At 33.2% G+C, this 21,057-nt stretch overlaps 3 protein-coding genes across 4 annotated transcripts; 2 read left to right on the forward strand and 1 right to left on the reverse strand.

Annotated features, from left to right (window-relative positions):
* The first annotated feature begins 1,297 nt into the window (after positions 1 to 1,297).
* Positions 1,298 to 2,075, forward strand: LOC132636938 (17.8 kDa class I heat shock protein-like). The gene has a single exon (XM_060354037.1). It carries the CDS (start codon positions 1,420 to 1,422, stop codon positions 1,885 to 1,887), a length of 468 nt encoding a protein of 155 aa, XP_060210020.1. The 5' UTR covers positions 1,298 to 1,419; the 3' UTR covers positions 1,888 to 2,075.
* Positions 2,076 to 8,066: 5,991 nt separating this feature from the next.
* Positions 8,067 to 17,106, forward strand: LOC132636939 (3-oxoacyl-[acyl-carrier-protein] synthase II, chloroplastic-like). 2 transcript variants are annotated; one of them, XM_060354038.1, is made up of 14 exons: positions 8,067 to 8,975; positions 10,355 to 10,560; positions 10,773 to 10,976; positions 11,300 to 11,410; positions 11,491 to 11,682; positions 12,075 to 12,120; positions 12,195 to 12,274; positions 13,021 to 13,089; positions 13,205 to 13,289; positions 14,546 to 14,700; positions 14,793 to 14,873; positions 15,448 to 15,507; positions 15,880 to 16,035; positions 16,703 to 17,106. In XM_060354038.1, exons 1-13 carry the CDS (start codon positions 8,771 to 8,773, stop codon positions 15,994 to 15,996), a joined length of 1,611 nt encoding a protein of 536 aa, XP_060210021.1. In that variant the 5' UTR covers positions 8,067 to 8,770; the 3' UTR covers positions 15,997 to 16,035; positions 16,703 to 17,106. The 2 variants fall into 2 exon arrangements, with proteins under 2 accessions (XP_060210021.1, XP_060210022.1); XM_060354039.1 differs by having other exon boundaries at positions 8,071 to 8,975; positions 11,491 to 11,586.
* A 2,151-nt stretch (positions 17,107 to 19,257) lies between these two features.
* LOC132636940 (pectinesterase inhibitor 3-like) lies at positions 19,258 to 20,108 on the reverse strand. The gene has a single exon (XM_060354040.1). The coding sequence runs from the start codon at positions 19,983 to 19,985 to the stop codon at positions 19,422 to 19,424; it is 564 nt and encodes a 187-aa protein (XP_060210023.1). The 5' UTR covers positions 19,986 to 20,108; the 3' UTR covers positions 19,258 to 19,421.
* Between the last annotated feature and the right edge of the window lie 949 nt (positions 20,109 to 21,057).

The following is a 21,057-nucleotide window of genomic DNA, read 5'->3' on the forward strand; positions in this document are numbered from 1 at the left end:
TTCGTCCATGCTGATATAGCAAGATTTTTTTTTATATATATTTTCACATTAACGACTTATTTTGCAAACTATTTTTCAAGTCAATTTCATCTATACACTAATTAATATATATAAGTATTATAATAAAATGTGAATTTCATTTTTACTTTTTAGAAAAAATACAAAGTTTATTGTGGACAAGTAAAAGATTATTCTATTCTATCTTATCTGTGTCGCTTTCGTTATTTGCATTTCCATATTGCTTTGAATTTCTTAGCCTATCTGACCTCTTTTTATGATTTTCATTGAGCCGAGGGTCTTTCGGAAACAGCCGTCCTACCTTGGTAGGAGTAAGGTCTGCGTACACTCTACCCTCCCCAGACCCCACGTTGTGGGATTTCACTGGGTGGTTGTTGTTGTTGTTGTTGTTGTATTGTGGACAAGTAAAAGTATACTAGGAATATATAATTCTAGAAGTCAGACTGTTTTTAATTTTTAAAATTACTCCTTCATTAAAAAGTAAGCTATAGTATTAATTTCAAAAGTTTCTATTGTTCAATAAAATAATTAATTAAAATATAAGTCAAACTTTTTTTAATTTTTAACACTAATTAATATAAGTATTATAATAAAAATGTGAATTTCATTTATTATTCTTTAGAAAAAAAAATACAAAATCTACTGTGGATAAGTAAAAGTGCAATACGAATATATAATTCTAGAAGTCAGACTGTTTTTAATTTTTAAAATTACTCCTTCATTAAAAAGTAAGCTATAGTATTAATTTCAAAAGTTTCTATTGTTCAATAAAATAATTAATTAAAATATAAGTCAAACAGTTTTAAATTTTTAAAATTACACCTTCATTAAAAAGTAAGCTATAGTATTAATTTGAAAAGTTTCAATCGTTAAATAATTAAAAATATAAATATTTGGATATTGGATGTCATGAAAAGGACCTTTCCAGTCTATTTTTCGACATAGAGTTTCTAAAAAGTAAACATAAAAATTATTCCAGGATGGAATATGTAGAATCCTCTCCTATAATCTAAAAATATCCCAACAAAAAAATAAGTAAGCTATAGTATTAATTTGAAAAGTTTCTATCGTTAAATAATTAAATTAAAATACAAATATTTGGATATTGGATGACATGAAAAGGACCTTTCCAGTCTAATCGAGATAGAATATCTAAAAATTAAACATATAAATTATTTCATGATGGAATGTAGAATCCTCTTCTGTCCCAACCTACATAAGTGAAGAACATCCTAGATTACACTAGAGTAGCAAAAGTTCCTCAGTTTATCACTTATAAATACCACACATCACCTTTCTCATTCATCATCATCAGCAAGTCATCAAGTAAATTCAAACACTACAACCAAAACCAAAATTCCAAAACTTTAAACAAACCAAAGTTTTCAAAGTGAGCAAAAAATGTCTCTGATTCCAAGCTTCTTTGGTGGTCGTAGGAGCAACATCTACGATCCATTTTCACTCGACATATTTGATCCATTCGAAGGTTTCCCACTTTCAAACACCCCATCATCTTTTCGTGAAACCTCAGCTTTTGCAAATGCAAGAATCGATTGGAAAGAAACACCACAAGCCCATGTCTTCAAAGTAGATGTTCCAGGGATCAAGAAAGAGGAAGTGAAAGTTGAAGTTGAAGAAGGAGGAGTTTTACAGATTAGTGGTGAGAGAAGTAAAGAGCAAGAAGAGAAGAATGATCAATGGCATCGTATGGAAAGGAGTAGTGGTAAGTTCTTAAGGAGATTTAGGTTGCCTGAGAATGTTAAAATGGAGGGAATTAAAGCTGCTATGGAGAATGGAGTGCTTACTGTTACTGTTCCTAAAGTAGAAGAGAAGAAACCTGAAGTGAAAGCTATTGATATCTCTGGTTAAAGGAAGTGCAGATCAATGTCTTTGATCAAAGTCAATAATGTTTGTTTTCTGATGTTTTTTGTTTGTCAAGGAGTTTTTAAGGTTTTATTTCGATTTATGTGTGTGTAATTGTCTGTGCGTTGGGTTCATACTTGCAGTTGTAATCAAGAAAATGTTGTGAGAGTTTACTGAATAATTTGCTTAGCATATAGTAGTTTCTCTTTTTCATTCTGTTGTATTGTTTGTGAAAGGAATGATCCTCATGAAAATGTGCTTTATCAAGCTGATATAAAAACGGCTTTAGCAATTGCTCATAAATACAAACTATGATCATTGTGGGATAATATGACCCAATAGAACAATAGGAATTCAGCCTTTATATTTTACCCAAGGGTGTGTCGGCCTAAGACAATTCAGAGACACTCATGGTAATTATTGTTTTTTGGTTTTTCAATCGGTGTTCGATACTCGCATATGAATTTGTGCCGTGTAGGGCTATTTGGGGAAATTTTTCCTACTTATTTTTTTTCTATATTTAGGCTTCCAACCTCAAGTCATAAGGGAGAAACAGTCTTATTTGCTGCATTACATTTTTTTTGGTGGTAGGTTAATTGTTGTAAAGTTTGTATTTAAAAACTTCGCACTCTAGTGGAGGACTGCTAAATTGCAATTGAACCCCTTCTCAGTGGAGAAAAAATGTCATTTGCCTATAAGTTTATGCTGAAGTTGCTTTGTTGATATAACAATTAACAATAGCTTCAGCGGGGTTTCCCACCTAATAGGCTAGATTTTTAGCTTTTTGGGTTGGGCTTTTTATTGTTCGAAATATAACAATAGTAGTATCAAAAAGAGTTGATCAACCCTTGTGTGACCATCTCGAATTGGCGATCTAAATTTCAATTCGTAATCCAAAAATTCAAATCAAATATAAAAAAAAAAATTGGATTTCGATTTTAGATTTTGGGTTGGTCCGAACTATGTGCACTCCTAGTGATAGGATAAGATTACAAGAATTTTGGCTTTCATATATCTGTGCAATTCTTAATTTCTCTTCACTTCTATAATAATCAACTTGATGTTAACAAAGTGAATGAACTTTGATTGTTTTTCTTTTTGTTCGACTTCAGGTTCTTTATTAAGCACCACAAATCTTCAAACAATGATTAGAGTATGAGCCTGTTTGGATGGGCTTAAAAATGCAGTTTATAAGTTGAAAACAACTTATAAGAAAAAAAATTTGGAGTAGCCTAATTTTTTTTTTTTTAGCTTATAAGTTGTTTTCAGTTTAGAAATTGTTTTAGAGAAGCTAAGTTAAATGGATTCAATTAATTTTTTAGGCTTATTTTAGGTATAAAATGACTTTAAGTTGGTCAGTCAAATTATTTTAGGCATAAAATGGCTTTAAGCTGACCAGCCAAATATTCAAAAAAATTGAAAACAGCTTATAGACGACTTATAAGCCAACCCAAACGGGCTCTATGTGTATATCCTTTTCATTTTTTTGCACGGATTTCCCTTCTTTTGGGGTGGTCTTTACATTTTGCCCCTCATATTTGTGGTCTTTAAATTTTGCACTTCGCTTGGATACCTGAGGTTCTGGGTTCGAACCTCCGCTCAGGCATAAAATAAAAAAAATAATTTCGCAAGGCAGGGCTGGGGGGAGTGTATGTCGGATCCGGCATAAAGTCCTTAAGGAAAAACTAAAGTTATGCCGGAGGGGGCATAACTTTTCTTCAAGGCATAGTTTAGTTATGCCTTATGGGGCAAAACTTTTCCTTAAGGAACTATGCCTTATGGGGCAGACTTTTAATTAAGGCATAACCAAAAGTATGCCCCATAAGGCAGAGAATTGTTTCTTAAGGTATAGACTTTGCCTTATAAGGCAAACTTTTAGTTATGCCTTAAGGAAAAAATTCGCCTTATGTGGCATACTATAAAAGTTTGCCCATTAAAAGTATGCCCCCACCGGCATAAACTTGTGAAGGAATTACCAAAGTTATGCCGGACCTGGCATACTTATGTCAAGTCTGCCCATAAGGCATAAGTATGCCGGGTCCGACATAAGTTTGGTAATTCCTTAACAAGTTTATGCCGGTGGGGGCATACTTTTATTGGGCAAACTTTTATGCCGGACCCGGCATAAACTTGTGAAGGAATTACCAAACTTATGCCGGACCCGACATACTTATGCCAAGTCTGCCCATAAGGCATAAGTATGCCGAGTCCGGCATAACTTTGGTAATTCCTTCACAAATGTATGCCGATGGGGGCATAGCAAAATTTAAACTCTGCCTTGCGAATTTTTTAAAAAAATTTTGACTGTGTGGGGGTTCGAACCTGGAACCCATGGAGTTTAGCCGAAGGGCAAAATTTAAAGATTTCAAATATGAGGGGCAAAATTTAAAGACCACCCCAAAAGAAGGGCAATTCTGCGAATTGCCCTATCCTTTTAACTAGTAAATTAAATGGTCCGATTTAGGTAAATATCCCCTTTTAGGCCATCATTTAAATTTTGTCCTCATTTTAAAAGTTGTGCAAATATAAGTCTTGAGAATTATCCTTCCACACAATATTAGACTCAGGTCTAGTGTTTGCACATATATCACTATCTAAGACATCAGAGGATTTTAAAATAATTTATAAAAATTTAGATCAAAGTCTAGTGTTTTCTTATTAGATTTTCAGTTTACTAAGTCGAAAAGTTGTAAGAGCAATTAAAAAAAAATCATATATCTAAACAGCTATCCCAAAAAGGGATAACCGGTGGAAATTTCATTTTAAAATGTGTAACTAGTGTCACTAGTCAAACCCATAAGTTGTTAGAGTACCGAATACCTTGTAACGTTAAAATGGCCGTAACAACTAAATGTTTCAACTTGGGATGTTAAATAGTCCAAATCAACCAACAATGAGTATTTGATTAGAAATAGAAAAAGAAAGTGGTGTGGGAAATGATCTTGCTTTATTAGATTAAATAAAAAGAAATAAATTTATCCCATTTGGGTCATTGTGGCCAAAATAGAGTGGCAAAAAGAATTTATTGAAATAAAAATAGGAAAAGGAAGTCGTGTAGGATACGTATATGATCTTGCTTTATTATGCAACGGATAATTTCTAGCGACTCTCAATTGTATAGCTATAAATTAGAAAAACAAATGAATGTGACTGATAATTCATATATTAACTCAAATGTGTTGTAATTAGTCCAAGTTTGATTTAAATTTTCCCATTTTCTACACGGATTTAGAGTTACTATATGGTTCTTTCCCTAATGATATGTTTCAATGCTTGTAAGTTGTGAGCAGTATGCTCCCAAAAAAATGTCTATTATGAGAAATGTGTTCTTTTTTAATTATAAAGGTAGTGTCCAAGTTAGTTCACGCGCACCTTATTCATTCCATGAGATATCTATAATTTTCTATCAACACAAGTATCAAATAATTTTGCCGACAAAATAAGGCAAATGAAAGAAAAAAATTACTTAATATTTTTGTGTTGGTTGAAATTTGAACCCTGATGCAAGATTTTTCTTTCTCCAAGGTTTACACTCAATTTTGTTGACCACTCACTCTCTTGTGTGCAGTAATGGGAATGATGATCTATATTCTTGGAAGAGTAATTCAATTCTTTGCTTATCACCTTCTATCTTCCAAAAGATAAATAGTATATTGAATTTGTCAGATAGAAATTAGACAGTTGAGAAAATGTAAACAGTTAGAGCAGCCTTAGGCTGGTTTATTGGCAGGAATCAATTGTGTGATCAATTAATTTGGATGATCGATTTGGTCTTACCAACTTTGAATAATTCAACAACTTGTTTACGTGTTTGTAATTATTGGCATCCTAATAGTACACTGTTAGATCACAATGAAAACTATGCAGGTTTTATGGTTTTGTCCATATGGTTGTGATGTCACGTCAATGTAACAACCTTTTGAAGTTTCCAGCAAGTTTGGGTCAGTCAGTTGATAAACAAATAGAGAATTGACAAGATTAGATGGTTTCTGTATCTATCGAATTTTTCAATTTGTTATATAAAAATTTGATGTTCCAAGTCCGAGGGAATAGGTACTTGAGCACCCACAAAGTACAAATATTGGTCTGATCAAAGAACTTTTTCAATATTGTTCCTAGTATTTGAGACGAATCTAGAATCATCAATTTGTTAATTAAGAATTAGTGTAATTTTCTTTTCTTTTCATATATATATATAGTTCGAGCTGGAAGCAATGAATTCAATTAGACCGATAAAATTAGTCTGAAATAGTTGCTGACCTACAATGACGCCGTGAGGCAATTAGGCATCCATTATTCTTCACATGAACGCTAAATTTTATATAGGAAACTTATATAACATACAAAATATTGATTGAGTACCATTCTTTACAAGTAATTCTAGATTAAAGTTAGTCAAGTACCCTTGACTTCAGCTTAGTGTCTAGCTTGGACACTTCCTTTTTTTCCCATCTTCAGTAAGTTATTTTAGAGGTTAATCGTTCAATTAATGAATTTAATATAGTATCTGATACAAAAAATCTCAAACATTTAAAGATTGCAGTCTTCCAGAACTCCCCTATATGTTTATTAAATTAAGCAAAACATCTAAAACACCTCTAAACTTGGCTCGATTATTAGTTCCCTCATCAAACTATACTTAGTCTTACTTATCCTCTTGGACTTTTGGCTATTTGATTAGTCTTTACCCCGTGAACACTGTCATCCCTAGGAAATCCCAAGGAAGTGGTATACATTTTACCTGTCATTTGAATTTTTTTTCTCTCCGTGACATTTTTTTTTAAATAAAATATATTTAATATTATTTTAAATTCACTAATTTTTTATATCATCTTTTTGTGGTCAAATTTCTGGTTAAATTCTCTTTTCATTCAAATTCACACCTGTATGGTTAATAGTAAAAGCTATATATGGTAGAATGAGCTAACCTAGATCTAGATTAGTTCACACTACTCAGGCAGAATGAGATTTGAAAATTTAAACCAAAATTGAATTTTCTGGCAGACAAGAGTAGTACCTAGGAATGATAGCTACATATATAGTTTGTATGGCCTGTAATTCCCCTAAACCATTCAGAAGATAAAATGAGAGTAAATGCTTATTCACATGCTTGTACTAAACGGATAGGGATTTTTACACTTTTATAGCTATCACCTAAATATAATAATCTGCAGCTATATAACATACGTATATATAATATACATAACTGTATAATCAGTGTAAAACTTATATATTTGGCTAGATGATGTAATTATTTTTGGCTAACGAGTCAAATGTGTAATTTGGCCCAATGAATAAGTGTATGAGAAGTTTAAATTTTGTGCACCGATTATAGATAGTTCTTCATACTACCAAATTAAGTTGATAATAGATACCTTTTCCCGAAAATTGTCAAATACAACTTGAATATGAAAATATTAACCTGCTACAACTATTTAAATGATCCATACGCCATAAAATTTCAAATTGAAACTGAAATTTTGTTCACAAATATAACAACAACAGCAACAACATACTCAATGTAGTCTTACAAGTGAGGTCTGCGGAGGGTAAAATGTGGGGTAGAGAGTCTGTTTTTGATAGACCCTGGGCTAAAGAGAGGAAAATTTGAAGCACGATATCAAGAAAAACACGACAACAAAATATAAAGATTAAAAACAAATGATGCAACAAATAGTAATGCATATAGGAGAAATTAAACTACGTGCTTACTACTAAAATTACTAATAAGGAGAACATACGGCTACCTATTAATCTTCTGCCCTAATCACCAACTCTACACCTTCCTATCCAGGGTCATGTCCTCAGTAAGCTGAAGCTGTATCATGTCCGTCTAATCACCTCCCCAAACTCTTCTTCGACCTACATCTACCTCTCCTAACTCGTGCTATAGCCAACCTCTCACACCTCATTAGAGTCTAATCTTTTTATTTGCTTTGGCCAGCATGTATTTAATATTCCAGCAATTACTTGCAAGTAGCATCTGCCCAAACTACTAATAGGTTGAATAAGTAAAAGCCAAATAACACTACACATACTAGTAATACATTTATTTATTACTACTGCAAAATCCAAAGAATCTTTTCACATTTTTCATCAGACCACCCCATATTACCCCCCTCCCCCCCCCCCCCCCCCCCCACACACACACACACTTTTTTTTTTTTTTTAAAAAACCCCACAATTCTCCTGGCTCCTTTTATGTACTCTCAATTCCCAGAAAACCTGAGATATAGATATCATAATCTTGTTAACTTTTTTCTTTCTTGGTTAATATGCTTTTATTAACAGTATAATTCTATTAATTGGCCTCATTTCCATTAATGAAACATTTTTTTTTTTTAATATTAGCTTTTCAAGGCTCTCTGTTTTTGTCTTTTTCTGTGATGAGTAGTACTCAGATATAGTCCCTACTAATATATATAGAGAAGAATTTTTTTTTATAAATATTGAAACTTGGCATTTAGACAACTCTGTTTGTTGTGCACAGAGATCCATAAAAATAAAACCACTTTGTTTTTCTTTAATTTATTTTTCTCTCAGATTTAAGCAACCCCATAAAAAAAATATAATGCCACTCATTTCTTTAATCTCAGCAATTTTTACTTCATTTTAATGATACCCCATTTTGGGTTTTACATTGTTTAATGATATTTATAAGGTTGTTATCGAAAAAAAGATTTGATTTTTGATTAGAAATTGAATCAAGAATGTCTTTTACTTCATTTTAAGGATACCCTTTTGGGTTTTACATTGTTTAAGGTGAAAAAAGATTTGATTTTTAATTGGAAATTGGACTTTTTACTTCATTTTAAGGATACCCTTTTGGGTTTAACGTTGTTTAAGGTTAAAAAAAAATTTGATTTTTTGATTGGAAATTGAACTAAGAATGTCTTCATTGAATGTATCGACATGGGTAATGGTTGCATGCATGTCAGGTGCTTGTAAAAATGGGCAAGAGAATTCAAAGACTTGCAAAGAGCTTTCATTTTCCAATTCTAGTTTAGTGAATAATGGCTTTTCATCACTCTATGGATTTGGAAGTGGTTATCCTAATTGTTGGAGGAGCAAATTTAGTTGCAGTGGCAAACAAGGTAAATTTTTTGATATTTTTGTAAAAAATCTAAATTTGTTTTATTTAAGGTTCAGGGGTGTAAATTTTGTGTACCCTGTTTCTTGGATTACATTTTTCATTTAGGGTGTGATTGGTATGAAGGAAAATGTTTTCAGGAAAAATAAGTGGATTTCTTACTTATTTTCTTGTGTTCTGTACGTAAGCCAAAAATATTATGCGAAAAGTATTTGTATATAATCTAGACAAATGCTATGGGGTGGGGGGCTAGGGGTTTGGGTGAAGATGATCTGTGTTAGAGGGTGGAAAGGACACACTAAATGTGGAATGACACCTGTGGAACTTGTTTTCCTTACTTCCACTAGGCGAGTCATTTTCCGGAAATTATTTTCCTAGAGAAAATGTTTTCCGAAAATTTTGATTAACCAAATATGAAAAAATTGACAAACCTCCCTACTGAACACACCCTTAGTGTGATTGAATTGATTTGAGCAAAATGGAGCTCATAAGTCATATGACTTGTTATTTGTGTATCCTATTTAATTTATGCATGGCATATTCTTATTGTGGGAATTTCTGCCAGTCTTTAAATTCAAAGGTAATACAGGTGCTGCTGCTGCTGTTCTAAGAATGTTTTTTTTTTTTTAGTTTTAAAATTGCCCCTTTATGCAACATGAAAAACCAAATATGAAGTTTAAGCTGCTGATTTGATCTACATATTATATTGGTGATAGTAAAAGATAAATGTTAAAATAATGGTTTGAGAAATTAGTTTGATAGAGAGAATGTCACATTAAAGTTCAAAGTCTGAATTGTTTAATGAATTTGAAATCTTGATATTTGTTAACTTTATAGAAATGAGATGGTGTCTAATCTTTTGGTGTGTCCCATTATGGAAAGAATGTTATATTCCCTCCGTCCCAATCTATGTGACACTGTTTGACTAGGCACAAAATTTAAGAAAGAAAGGAAGACTTTTGAAATTTGTTGTCTAAAACAAACCTTAAACACTTGTGTTGCTATAAATCCTTTCGATAATGATAAAATGCGAATTTTAAAGTTAGGTTATTTCTAATTAAGAATGGAGTACTTTGTTATCTTGTCGACACGATTGCAAGTTATCATGCAATTTGGTTGTAGTTTAGTCGAACTACTTTTTTTTCTAAGAAGTGAAAGTAGCTGTGTTTTTTTGGCTGTTTCGTCAGCCTACCTCTAATGTGTATTCTCATACATAAGAAGGAACCAATCTTTGCATGTTTGAGTATTTTTTCTTTTTACGAAATAGCTGCTTATGATCTAGTTTCAACATGTGATTTCAATGTCAATTTCCTAATAGAAATCCCCTTAAATTTATCTGCTACCCTACATGTATGTTGACATTCTGCAACCGTCTTGTACTAGGTGTCATAAGAGCCATTGCCGTACAACCAGAAATGGAAGTTGCATCAAAAAAGAAACCACCAACCAAGGAAAGGCGAGTGGTTGTGACAGGAATGGGAGTGGTCACACCAAATGGTCATGATCCTGATGTGTTTTATGAAAACCTTCTTCAAGGTGTCAGTGGCATAAGCGAGATAGAAGCTTTTGATTGTTCGCCTTTTCCAACAGTACGTCTTCTTCTTGGGTTAGTTTTTTTTTTTATAATCGTGGTGTCTGGGTCAGTTTGCGCGCACCTCGACTAATTCCACAAGATATCTGCTACTTCCCAAAACTCACCTATTGTTTTTGTCTCCGCTGAGATTTGAACTTGAGACTGCTTCTTGGGTTAGCTTTCCGTAACTTTAATATTTTAGATGTTAATAAAGGGGTACAATTGCAGAGGATTGCTGGAGAGATCAAGTCGTTCTCAACTGATGGCTGGGTTGCACCTAAACTTTCTAAAAGAATGGACAAGTTCATGCTTTACATGCTAACAGCTGGCAAGAAGGCATTGTCAGACGGTGGAATTACTGAAGACGTAATGAAAGAATTGAATAAAACAAGATGTGGAGTTTTGATTGGCTCTGGTATGGGTGGGATGAAGGTGATCCTCTTTACTTTCTTAAATATTGCTCCCTCTCTCCCAATTTATGCGACAGTCTTTCCTTTTTTTCTGTCCCAAAAAGAACAACACCTTTCTATATTTAGTAACAATTTAACTTTAAAATGCTCATTTTACCCTTAATGAGATGATTTATAGCTACACAAACATCTATGGCTTATTTTAGTATCAAGTCTTCCTTTCATTCCCTGTCAAACACCTTGACTTATGGAAACAACAATAACAAAATAATACTATATGAGTTGGTAAATTTTTGCTAGTCCGAAAGTAAATGAGTAACCTCAAAGGTTTTGGTTGAATTACAGGTCTTCAATGATGCAATAGAATCTTTAAGGATTTCTTATAAGAAGATGAATCCTTTCTGTGTACCATTTGCCACTACAAACATGGGCTCTGCAATGCTTGCCATGGACCTGGTTAGCCAGTGTTTCATCTTTGAAGGCTTTAATGTTCAAGGAAGTCCATATTATGTGCTTATTTGTAAATTAAATTGCAGGGATGGATGGGTCCGAATTATTCAATTTCAACAGCATGTGCTACAAGCAACTTCTGCATTTTAAATGCTGCGAACCATATCATTAGAGGTGAAGCTGTAAGTTTCTTCCCTCGAATCACGAAAGAGCTCTTGAAAGCATATCTTGAATCATTAGAAGGGAGAACAACATTTTTGGGAATCCCTCAGTTATTGGTAAATTCTGATTTTGGCCCTTCTGATATTCGACTCGACACATTTAACCTTCAATAAATTAAAATCTGTGCTTTTGATCCTTCTACTCAAATATGGAGTAAAGTATAAGTTTAATTTAATAAATGAGTAATTTAATGCTGGAACTGTTAATAATTCTGAAAGTAGTGAAATTCATAAGCAAAGGGATAAAAAATGCACATTTCAAGTAATTGAAGGTTAAATGTGACTGATAAACTATCAGAAGGACTAAAATTAGAATTTACCAATAATTGAAGGATAAAAAATGCTATTCACCCTGTTTAGAAAGTTTCGTTGTGGTCTAATGGAGGACTTCTAAGCTATAACATGCTTAATAGTTTGTGTTCTCCTTTTTCCGTTATTGAAAACTGCAGGATATGATGCTCTGTGGTGGATCAGATGCAGTAATTATACCAATTGGTATGTATCCTCCGTCTTGTCTTTATTTAGCGATCTGAGTTATTTTTTTCCCAAGTGATTTTATCTTTTTGTAGGATTGGGAGGATTCGTTGCATGCAGAGCACTTTCCCAGAGAAACAGTGATCCTACTGGAGCTTCTCGGCCTTGGGATAAGGTAATGTTCTGTATCATTCTTTTCCTCTTGTTCTCACGCTGCTGTCTAGTTGGAAATGCATTAATTTTATCTGGAATGGAAATGCTAATTCTAGAATACTTGTTATAGTCCATGTAAGGCACTTATAGCCTGTTTGGCCAAACTTCCAAAATCTGCTTATTTTGAAAAGTACTTTTTGTCAGAAGTGTTAAGTAGCAGTTCGCGTTTGGCTAATCAATTTGCATAATACTTTTGCCAATAATATTAGAGCAATAATTTGTGCTTGGTCAAGGTTCCAAAAGTGCTTATGGGGAAAAGTTACTATCTTTAGCTTCTGAAAAACAGCTTCTGCTACTACTCAAAGCACTTATTTCCCCACTAAAAGCCTGACCAAACATCTCAACTTTCTAAAGAAACTTAGTACTTTTGGCTCCCCAGAAGCTTGGCCAAAAAAGCTTATAAGGCTCATTGTGATCAAATGGGCTTTTTGCATCTTTTTTCTGTCTTTTTTTTTGCGTGCACAAGTTTTATGCATATTCAATGTTACAGCTTCCATGTCCTGAGATTGAATCTGGACATATGTCCTTTTCTGGACATATGTCGTTTTCTTCAGAATTTATGACCCCGTCCAGGCTCATAATTCATGTGATGTATTTCATGATTTTAATGACTTAAGAAATGATTTGGGATTAAAAAAAATAGCACTAATGGAGCTCAATTCACTTTTTAAGGATAAAAATGATTGCATATTCGTTTTTCTTGGACAGAATCGTGATGGATTTGTAATGGGTGAAGGAGCTGGAGTCCTGCTTCTGGAAGAACTTGAGCATGCCAAGGTAATTTATTAAGTATATTAGATTGCTGTTTTTTTGTCCCTTGTGATTCTTAAACAAAAGAGAAAAATAAGAATGCAAATCCCTGGCTAATTAGTTTCAATGTCTGAATGAGCAGAGAAGAGGTGCAACTATCTATGCTGAATTTCTGGGTGGAAGCTTTACATGTGATGCTTATCATATGACCGAGCCTCATCCTGAAGGTACTTTGCTCTCTCAATTTTTCAATTCACCAATCCAGAAGAGAGGAAGACCGGGAAGGTCGCGGGAGGGCCTAGTAACTATTAATTGCATCATTTAAACCTCTTAAGTTGTCACTAAGGGAAGGGACCAACTTTTAAGTGGAAACATCGTGGCTGTAAGTAATTGGGCCATTGCGCTTCTTGAGCCTCTTATAGCTTCATTTGCTGTTAGGATGGATTTAAATAATTTGCACTCATTAAGATTTTATGACTAGCTCTTCATGTCTAACCATTTCTTGCATTTGATCCTTTTTCTTAAAAAAAATCTGCTAGTGCCTTTCAGTTGTCACTTTCTCGTCTATATCCTAATAAAGAACCAATGCACTAGAGCAACTTCTATGTTCTCCCCTAAAATTATAAATTAACAATTGCCCTTGTGTTCCCACTATCAAATTAAACAATCAGGAGCCTGAAGTTCCCTGTATTGTGAACAATTGACTACAGTTGTAAATTAGCCACCTACTTTTAAGGCGAACAATTAAATTTAAAGTGTGACAAACATCAATAATGTCACAATTTCTTGCTTTTAGTAACTTGTGTATTTCTGTCATCAAATTCTTGGCATTTATAAGATTTGCTTCCAACATCACGGGATGCACTAATGACATAAAGCTCTTGAAGTGCTTCTCTGTTTAGCCATTCTAGTTTGTCATGCTTGAATTTCTTCTCACTACCGTATGAATAATTTTTTGCTAATTTTGTGTTTCTTTATCTGTATTGGTTAGACATGCACTAAAAATAGCTCTATTTCCAGTGTTGTTTCTCCAAGATGACAAGATCTAAGATTTTCACGTAATTTCAATTTCAAAGTTTCTTTCTAATCTCATATTTAATTTTATATTCCCTCTCTTTCAATTTGTTTGTCGTCCTTTCCTTTTTAGTTTGTTTAAAAAAGAATGCCTCTTTCCAAATTTGACTAGTCTTTAATTTCAACATCTCATGTGGCATGCTTAAGACCACAAGATTGAAGGGCATTTTGGTACATTATACATATCTTTAGTTTAAGACCACAAAATTCAATAGTCGTCTTAACTTTCTTAAACTTTGTGTCCAGTCAAGCTAAGACATATAAATTGAGACGGTAATATTTTGCTGAATTAGAAACAATGAGAGCTTAACTTGATAAGAAATGCAGCATGATATTTTATTTTTGTGTAATGTTGATTGAACCATAATAGGAAATAACGTGATCTCTGCATTTTTCCACAAATAAGCAGGAGCTGGTGTTATCTTGTGCATAGAGAAGGCGTTAGCTCAGTCTGGTGTATCCAAGGAAGAAGTGAACTACATTAATGCACATGCCACTTCCACACCGGCCGGGGATCTCAGAGAGTACCAAGCGCTTGTACATTGTTTTGGCCAGAACCCAGAGGTCAGAGTTTTCTCTCAACTATTGTTGTTTATGCCTGTTCCTTCAGGTTTTTCTTTCAGCTAATTAATCAGTTGCTTACTCCTTGTTTACAGTTACGAGTGAATTCTACAAAGTCTATGATTGGTCACCTGCTAGGAGCTGCTGGTGCCGTTGAAGCTGTAGCAACTGTTCAGGTAATTTTATTTCATATGCCTTGAATTCCTCGTCTAACACATCATCTAAACATATTTACACAGCTATAGAGATGCAGGGTGCAAAATCTACTATTGTGGCGCATGTTTGCACAAATATAAGTTTGCAGGGTGGCAAAGTCTACTATGCGGCATGTATAGCCTATCGTGCAATCTGGATATGTTATTACTTATTTGGGTGTCAAACTATTATAGACCAGTTATTCTGGCTTACATTTTACACGTATTGGAATTAAATTAGAGAAGGTTAATGCGAACAACACATTTTCCTCATAATACTTTCTTTAAGCGAGAATTGGTGAAGATGCCAATCAATATTTGCTTTTACGGAGTGGGTTTGTGGCTGCTAACACCGATTTGGTGGTTATAAAAACTGAAGTAGTTTTAATAGGGTAACATCGTACTTTTACGAAGAAGAATTCATATGTTTGACAGCTTATTCATAGTTTGGTTCTTTAACGTGGCTTTCTCAGTACCCTTTAAACATGTCTTTTCTGTGCTGACCCTCGTAAAAATTCTACTGCTTGAGTCTGACAGAGTTCAAATGGATTTGTAGGCAATACGAACTGGATGGGTTCATCCAAATATAAATCTTGAAAACCCAGATGAGGGTGTGGTATGGCTCTCTTTTCATTGCATTGCCAATCATTTATTGTTCGTTCTACGTTGATTTAGTATCTTAATTAAAGACTTTTATCAATTGGTTACACTTCATAATCTTGGAAGAATTAGAGCTATCCAGATTCTCTCTATTTATAACCAAAATTTGGCTCAACACGGAGCCTTCTGCTGAAATAATTAAACATACTGGCAAGTGGTTAACATCACCTGAATTGTTTTTTTTTTTTTCCTCATATCACAAATATTTTTCTTTTTTTGACATGAATGTGAAGCATCTGATATGTTACCTCTCTTAGTTCAACTCTTGCAACATTATAGTGTTTGACCAGCAATTTGGCATTTGATGATGTGTAAATGCATGAAACAGGATACAAATTTACTTGTCGGTCCCAAAAAGGAAAGATTGGATATTAAGGTGGCATTATCTAATTCATTTGGATTTGGTGGCCATAATTCGTCGATCTTATTTGCTCCTTACAAGTAGATATCTGTGACAAGGCTGGTCCTATTCAACAGGCCAAAGGTATGTAAGCATGCATGCTTTTTTATTTTAAATGTGATTTTTTAGCGAGTACAGTTAGTAATTCTAAGCGTTTTTATGTAGGTTGAACTTTATCACCTTATATAGTGTAGCTAAGGAAATAGAAAAAGATTAGTTAAATAAGGGTGCAATAGCGAAAACAGAAAATGGAGTTTCACCCTCCAAGTTACATGTCGACGTGGTGACGGGAGTAGAGAACTGTCATTTCTGTAGCAGCATAGTCTAGGCTTAATATACAGTGAGAAACTAAGAGCAGTTTCGTCAGTTAGTAGACTTGAGAAAACGATTCAAAAACCCCAATATCTGAAGTTTAGATTCTAAACCATGACTTTTTCATCTGGCAAATGAGAAAAATTAACCATAAAATAGAGGTTAAATTCATTTGGTTTAAAACTTACGGCGTGGAGATTGTTACTCATAGCGAATGAAATGTATAACATAGATGATTTTGATAACTGGCATTGGGTTAAGCAATCGAACTAAAACTTGTTTCTTTGCAATTCTATATTCAAGCGGAATAAATTACCCGTCCTCTCTCTTTTCTTTTCCTCCAAATATCTTCTTTTCTTCTTATTTCATTTCTACATGAAAACACTAACCTTGATGTTTACATTCGTGTCATAAACATGAACTTCATTGTCTTTTTCAGGAAAATTTAATAGGGTCCTTGATTCCAAGTTACATGGAGTCAAAGTTCTCAGAAGTTGGTCTCATTTTACTGGAATCATGGTTTCCTTTGTTGCAACATAATTTGATGAGACTTCTCTAGTGGAAGAAGCTATTCCTTGTAGATAATTGTTGGAGCAAGCACATGAAGGGGCAATCGCGTAGGATTTCCTTTTACTTTTCGATCATGGCCATTGTGACATTCTTGTTTTCGATCATTAAACTGATATCTTGTTTTCGATCATTAAACTGATATCTTGTTTTCTTAGGCATCAGAAAATGATTGTGTGGAAATGGCGTTACTATAGAACCTTTGAATGATAGCACATATCAGCTCTTGTGGACATATCATATTATTTTCTCTTAACAACTTTAAGTTTTGGTTTCTTTAGTGTTTTTTCTGCACTTCTTAATTTACAGCAATTGGTTTCACCAGGGTTATTGCAACTCAAACTTTGTGTTCATGTACAGAAAATAACTTGGTGTAAAAATGCAAGGTTAAGTTTTTTCCATTTCTGTACTATATAATTTTGTGTTTAATTTGTTCATTTTTACCTCATCAGGTTAGATCAACCTACAAAATAGGCAACTGTTTGATCCCAATTTGGTAAATTAAAATGCAATACAACTTGTTATAACCGGTTAAAATTTATTGATGGTACACTCTTGGTTTCCGTTTAAGAGTTTAAGAAATAAACATGTCATAACATTTGTATGGCGATAAAATTTATGAAACTCGTGGCCTAAAATATGCTAAATCATTTGTATGGTAAACAGGAAGTGTTAATTATTTTCAATTATAAAAATACATCATCTTTTTTAAAACAGATTAATAAAAAAATAGTGTTGTATAAATTTAAATGAAGTATAAATATCCTTAAAACTGTTCAGGAATATAAGCTAGCCTTGGATCATGAGTCTCATGGTGTGAATGTGTTATATTTGAACTAGTATGAGGCAATGAGTCTCATGGTATGATTCACTTATCATTGGGATAAAGCATAGAAACTAAAAAAGACTATCATGAATAACACATTTTCTTTTCTGAATCATTTGATGAGTGTCGGATTTGAAAGAATCCTCCTTTTTTTTTTTTAATATAAAATAAGCACACATTTGCACATGCTACGTCTTTACTTATTTTTTTCATTGTATAATTAGTGAAGGAAATAGATAATACGAAAAAATAAATTTGGCCGGGAGGTCGTAGGACCCAGCACAATTTTGATGTGACAATTTTGCGATGTTGTAGGCCTTATCCATGTATCATTAGTTACGTGCAACGTGTTAAGAATCTAATATATATGGACCACGGATGTCACTGAGCACATAATGTAACTTGAATGTTATCAATTTTGTTACGTAAATCAAGTAATAAAATACAAGCAAAAGTTCTTGTCAGACTTCAGTAGTTGAGTCCTTTCAGTAGTTGAGTCCTTTATCTCCAACTAAACGAGACATCCAAGTGAACCAATATTATTATGGCTTGATTAGAAAAAGAAAAAAACACAAAAAAGACGTCGACTGCATTTAAGTCTTAAAAAGAGAGAAAAAAAAAAGAAAAAAAAAAAAGAAGGTAGCCAACATATATGCAAAACGAAAAAGGCTCAAATATGCCATCTAACTATCAGAAATGACTCATTTATGCCACTCGTCAATAGTTTGACTCATTTATGCAATCGAATTATAGGAAATGACTCATTTATGCCATCGAACTATAGGAAATGACTCATTTATGCCACTCATCAATAGTTTGACTCATTTATGCCATCGCCCATTAATAAAAATGACTCATCCACGCCATATTACATTAAAACTGATTTTACAATACCATATATGACACGTGGCCTCCAATTAGATTATGGTTGTGGGTGGGTAAGATGTATGGTTGGATTTTTTATTAATTTGATATTTAAAATTGGGCTAGTTTAATTAAACTACGTAAACCTCTAACTGGAGGCCACGTGTCATATTTGGTATTATAAAATCGGCATTAATAAAAAATGGTATGGATGAGTCATTTTGGTAACGGGCGATGGCATAAATGAGTCAAAATATTGATGAGTGGCATAAATGAGTCATTTCCTATAGTTCGGTGGCATAAATGAGCCAAACTATTGATGAGTGGCATAAATGAACCAAACTATTGATGAGTGGCATAAATGAACCATTTCCGATAGTTGAATGACATATTTGAGCCTTTTATCTATGCAAAATTAGTTGCACCGACAAACCAGTCTTCTCCTATTTCCATATCTCTCTTCTTCCTAAACAACATTAGCTTGTAAATGTTCATTCTTTTATGTTCCAAACTTCTGTGATGCATTTTTTTTGTTTGTCAAAGTATAATATTTTTTTATATTTAGAAACAGTTTAATTTCTAAACTTTGCAATTCTTAATGAGATAAATTTATAGCCATATGAATCTTTATAGCTTAGTTTAGATCACAAATCTTTCTTTCTTAAACTTCATACTTAGTCGAATGTATCATAAAAGATGGAAGAAAGGATTATATCATAACAAGCTACGAAACATAATAAGGGAAGCAAAATTGAATTGATGGATCAAAGACAAATAAAAAAAAAACACTTTTTTCCAAGATTCATCAAACAAAGGTTCCAAGTTCATGAATTGAATCCAGCCACATAGACACAAAAATACATATATACTTATAAGTCATTAAATCTTGAATTCGCCTCGGTTAGTCAAGTATATTGATGAGGTAGAGAGCATTACTAGTAACCTTAGCAACATTAGCAATCCTTCTCTTCAAATCATGCCTAACTTTGCCATTAATTTCTTTGAAACCATCAAGACAAGTATCATCATTTGTCATAGCAGCACTAACCCAAGTCTCCAAATTGCTCATTTGGAACTTAAAACCAAACCCTTTATGCAAATGCCTGAGTTCAAAAATAGCCTTTTTTAGCTCACCTATAGAGTCGCCTATTTGCTCTATACAATCAACAAGTGCCCCTTTTTCTCTCTTGCTTTTTACTTTCAGATGTATGAGGAATTTGGAAGCTTTGTTGGCTCTTGAAAGGCTCACATTTAGAGATGCTTTTGCTAAGTCTTTTGGTGTTTTTATGGCTGAGTATGATGAGAGGGTTCTAATGCAAATTTTGGGGTAACTTGCATTGGTGCAAGATGTGTTAACAAGATTTTTGCAAGATGAAGATGATGAGATGATTGTTTTTTCCCCACTTGTGAAGTGAGATAAATGGAGAATGAGGAGAAGAAGGAGAACAAAGAGAAGTATCTTCATTTGTCAGTTCTGATCAGAGTCGAATCTAAAATTTATAGTCAGTAATGGTTGATGAGTTTAGAATGAGTCTAATTTATATAGGCAGGGGCAGAGCTACATATGGTGGAGGGGTTCAATTGAATCCTCTTCATAAAAAAATTACGGTGCAAAAAATTAAAAAACAAACTCTTTTGTGTATATATACTCCTGTTGCTCCACTTTGTTTAATACTGTTTTCTTATTGGTTCGTCTTTAAAAAAAAATCACATTTCTATACTTAATGAGAAGAGTTTATAGCCACACAAATTTTAGAAGTCCTACAGAAACACAAATGTTATGACATATTTTAAAAATCACAAGTTTTAATATTTTTTAAATTTTGTGTTGAGCCAACTATGCCAATTAAAATAGATGGATGAGTGCCGTTGTGATGGAGTTTTTTTTTTCCTTTCTTATTTTTGGATGACTTTTTCTTAAATGTGAAAGTGTGAACTATGAAGTATCTGTGAGCTGAAGTTAGGGGTTAGCTGCTGATTTAATTATAGGGGTTGATGAATTTAATAAGTAAGCATTCATTTAAGGCATTCAGAATTTGAACAAATGTCTCATGATTTGGCAGTTTTCAATGCTCTTAAGTTTTAAAGGGCAGTTTTCTTTTAAAATTTAGCAATAAGCTAATAACTCAACTCTGGAAATAGAAATTGGTTAACTGAGTCTTGTGTGAGAGTAGAAATTGGAAGATAGCAAAATGTCATAAGGAAATTAAAAATGTACTGGCTATGAACTGTGAAAGAGTACCAGGAAACAGTAACTTAATTTAAATTTCTCTAAGAAACAGTACTCTCTACAAAAACTCTTGAACAAAACCAAAACTCCCTTGTATTAGTACAATTTTCTTTGAGCTTCATAACTCAAAATTTGAAAATAAGCTAAAAAATTACTTCTCCGTCACAAAATAAGTGTCATCTTAGCAAAAATCATGCTTATTAAGAAAGTAATAAATACAATGTGGAGCTTACTAAACTACCCTTATTTATTTGATGTTTTGTTTTTAGAATTGAGCAATATTAAAGAGGACTAATTCTTTAATGCT

Source organism: Lycium barbarum, chromosome 4 (genome assembly GCF_019175385.1).
Source record: "Lycium barbarum isolate Lr01 chromosome 4, ASM1917538v2, whole genome shotgun sequence".
NCBI classification, from domain to species: Eukaryota; Viridiplantae; Streptophyta; class Magnoliopsida; order Solanales; family Solanaceae; genus Lycium; species Lycium barbarum.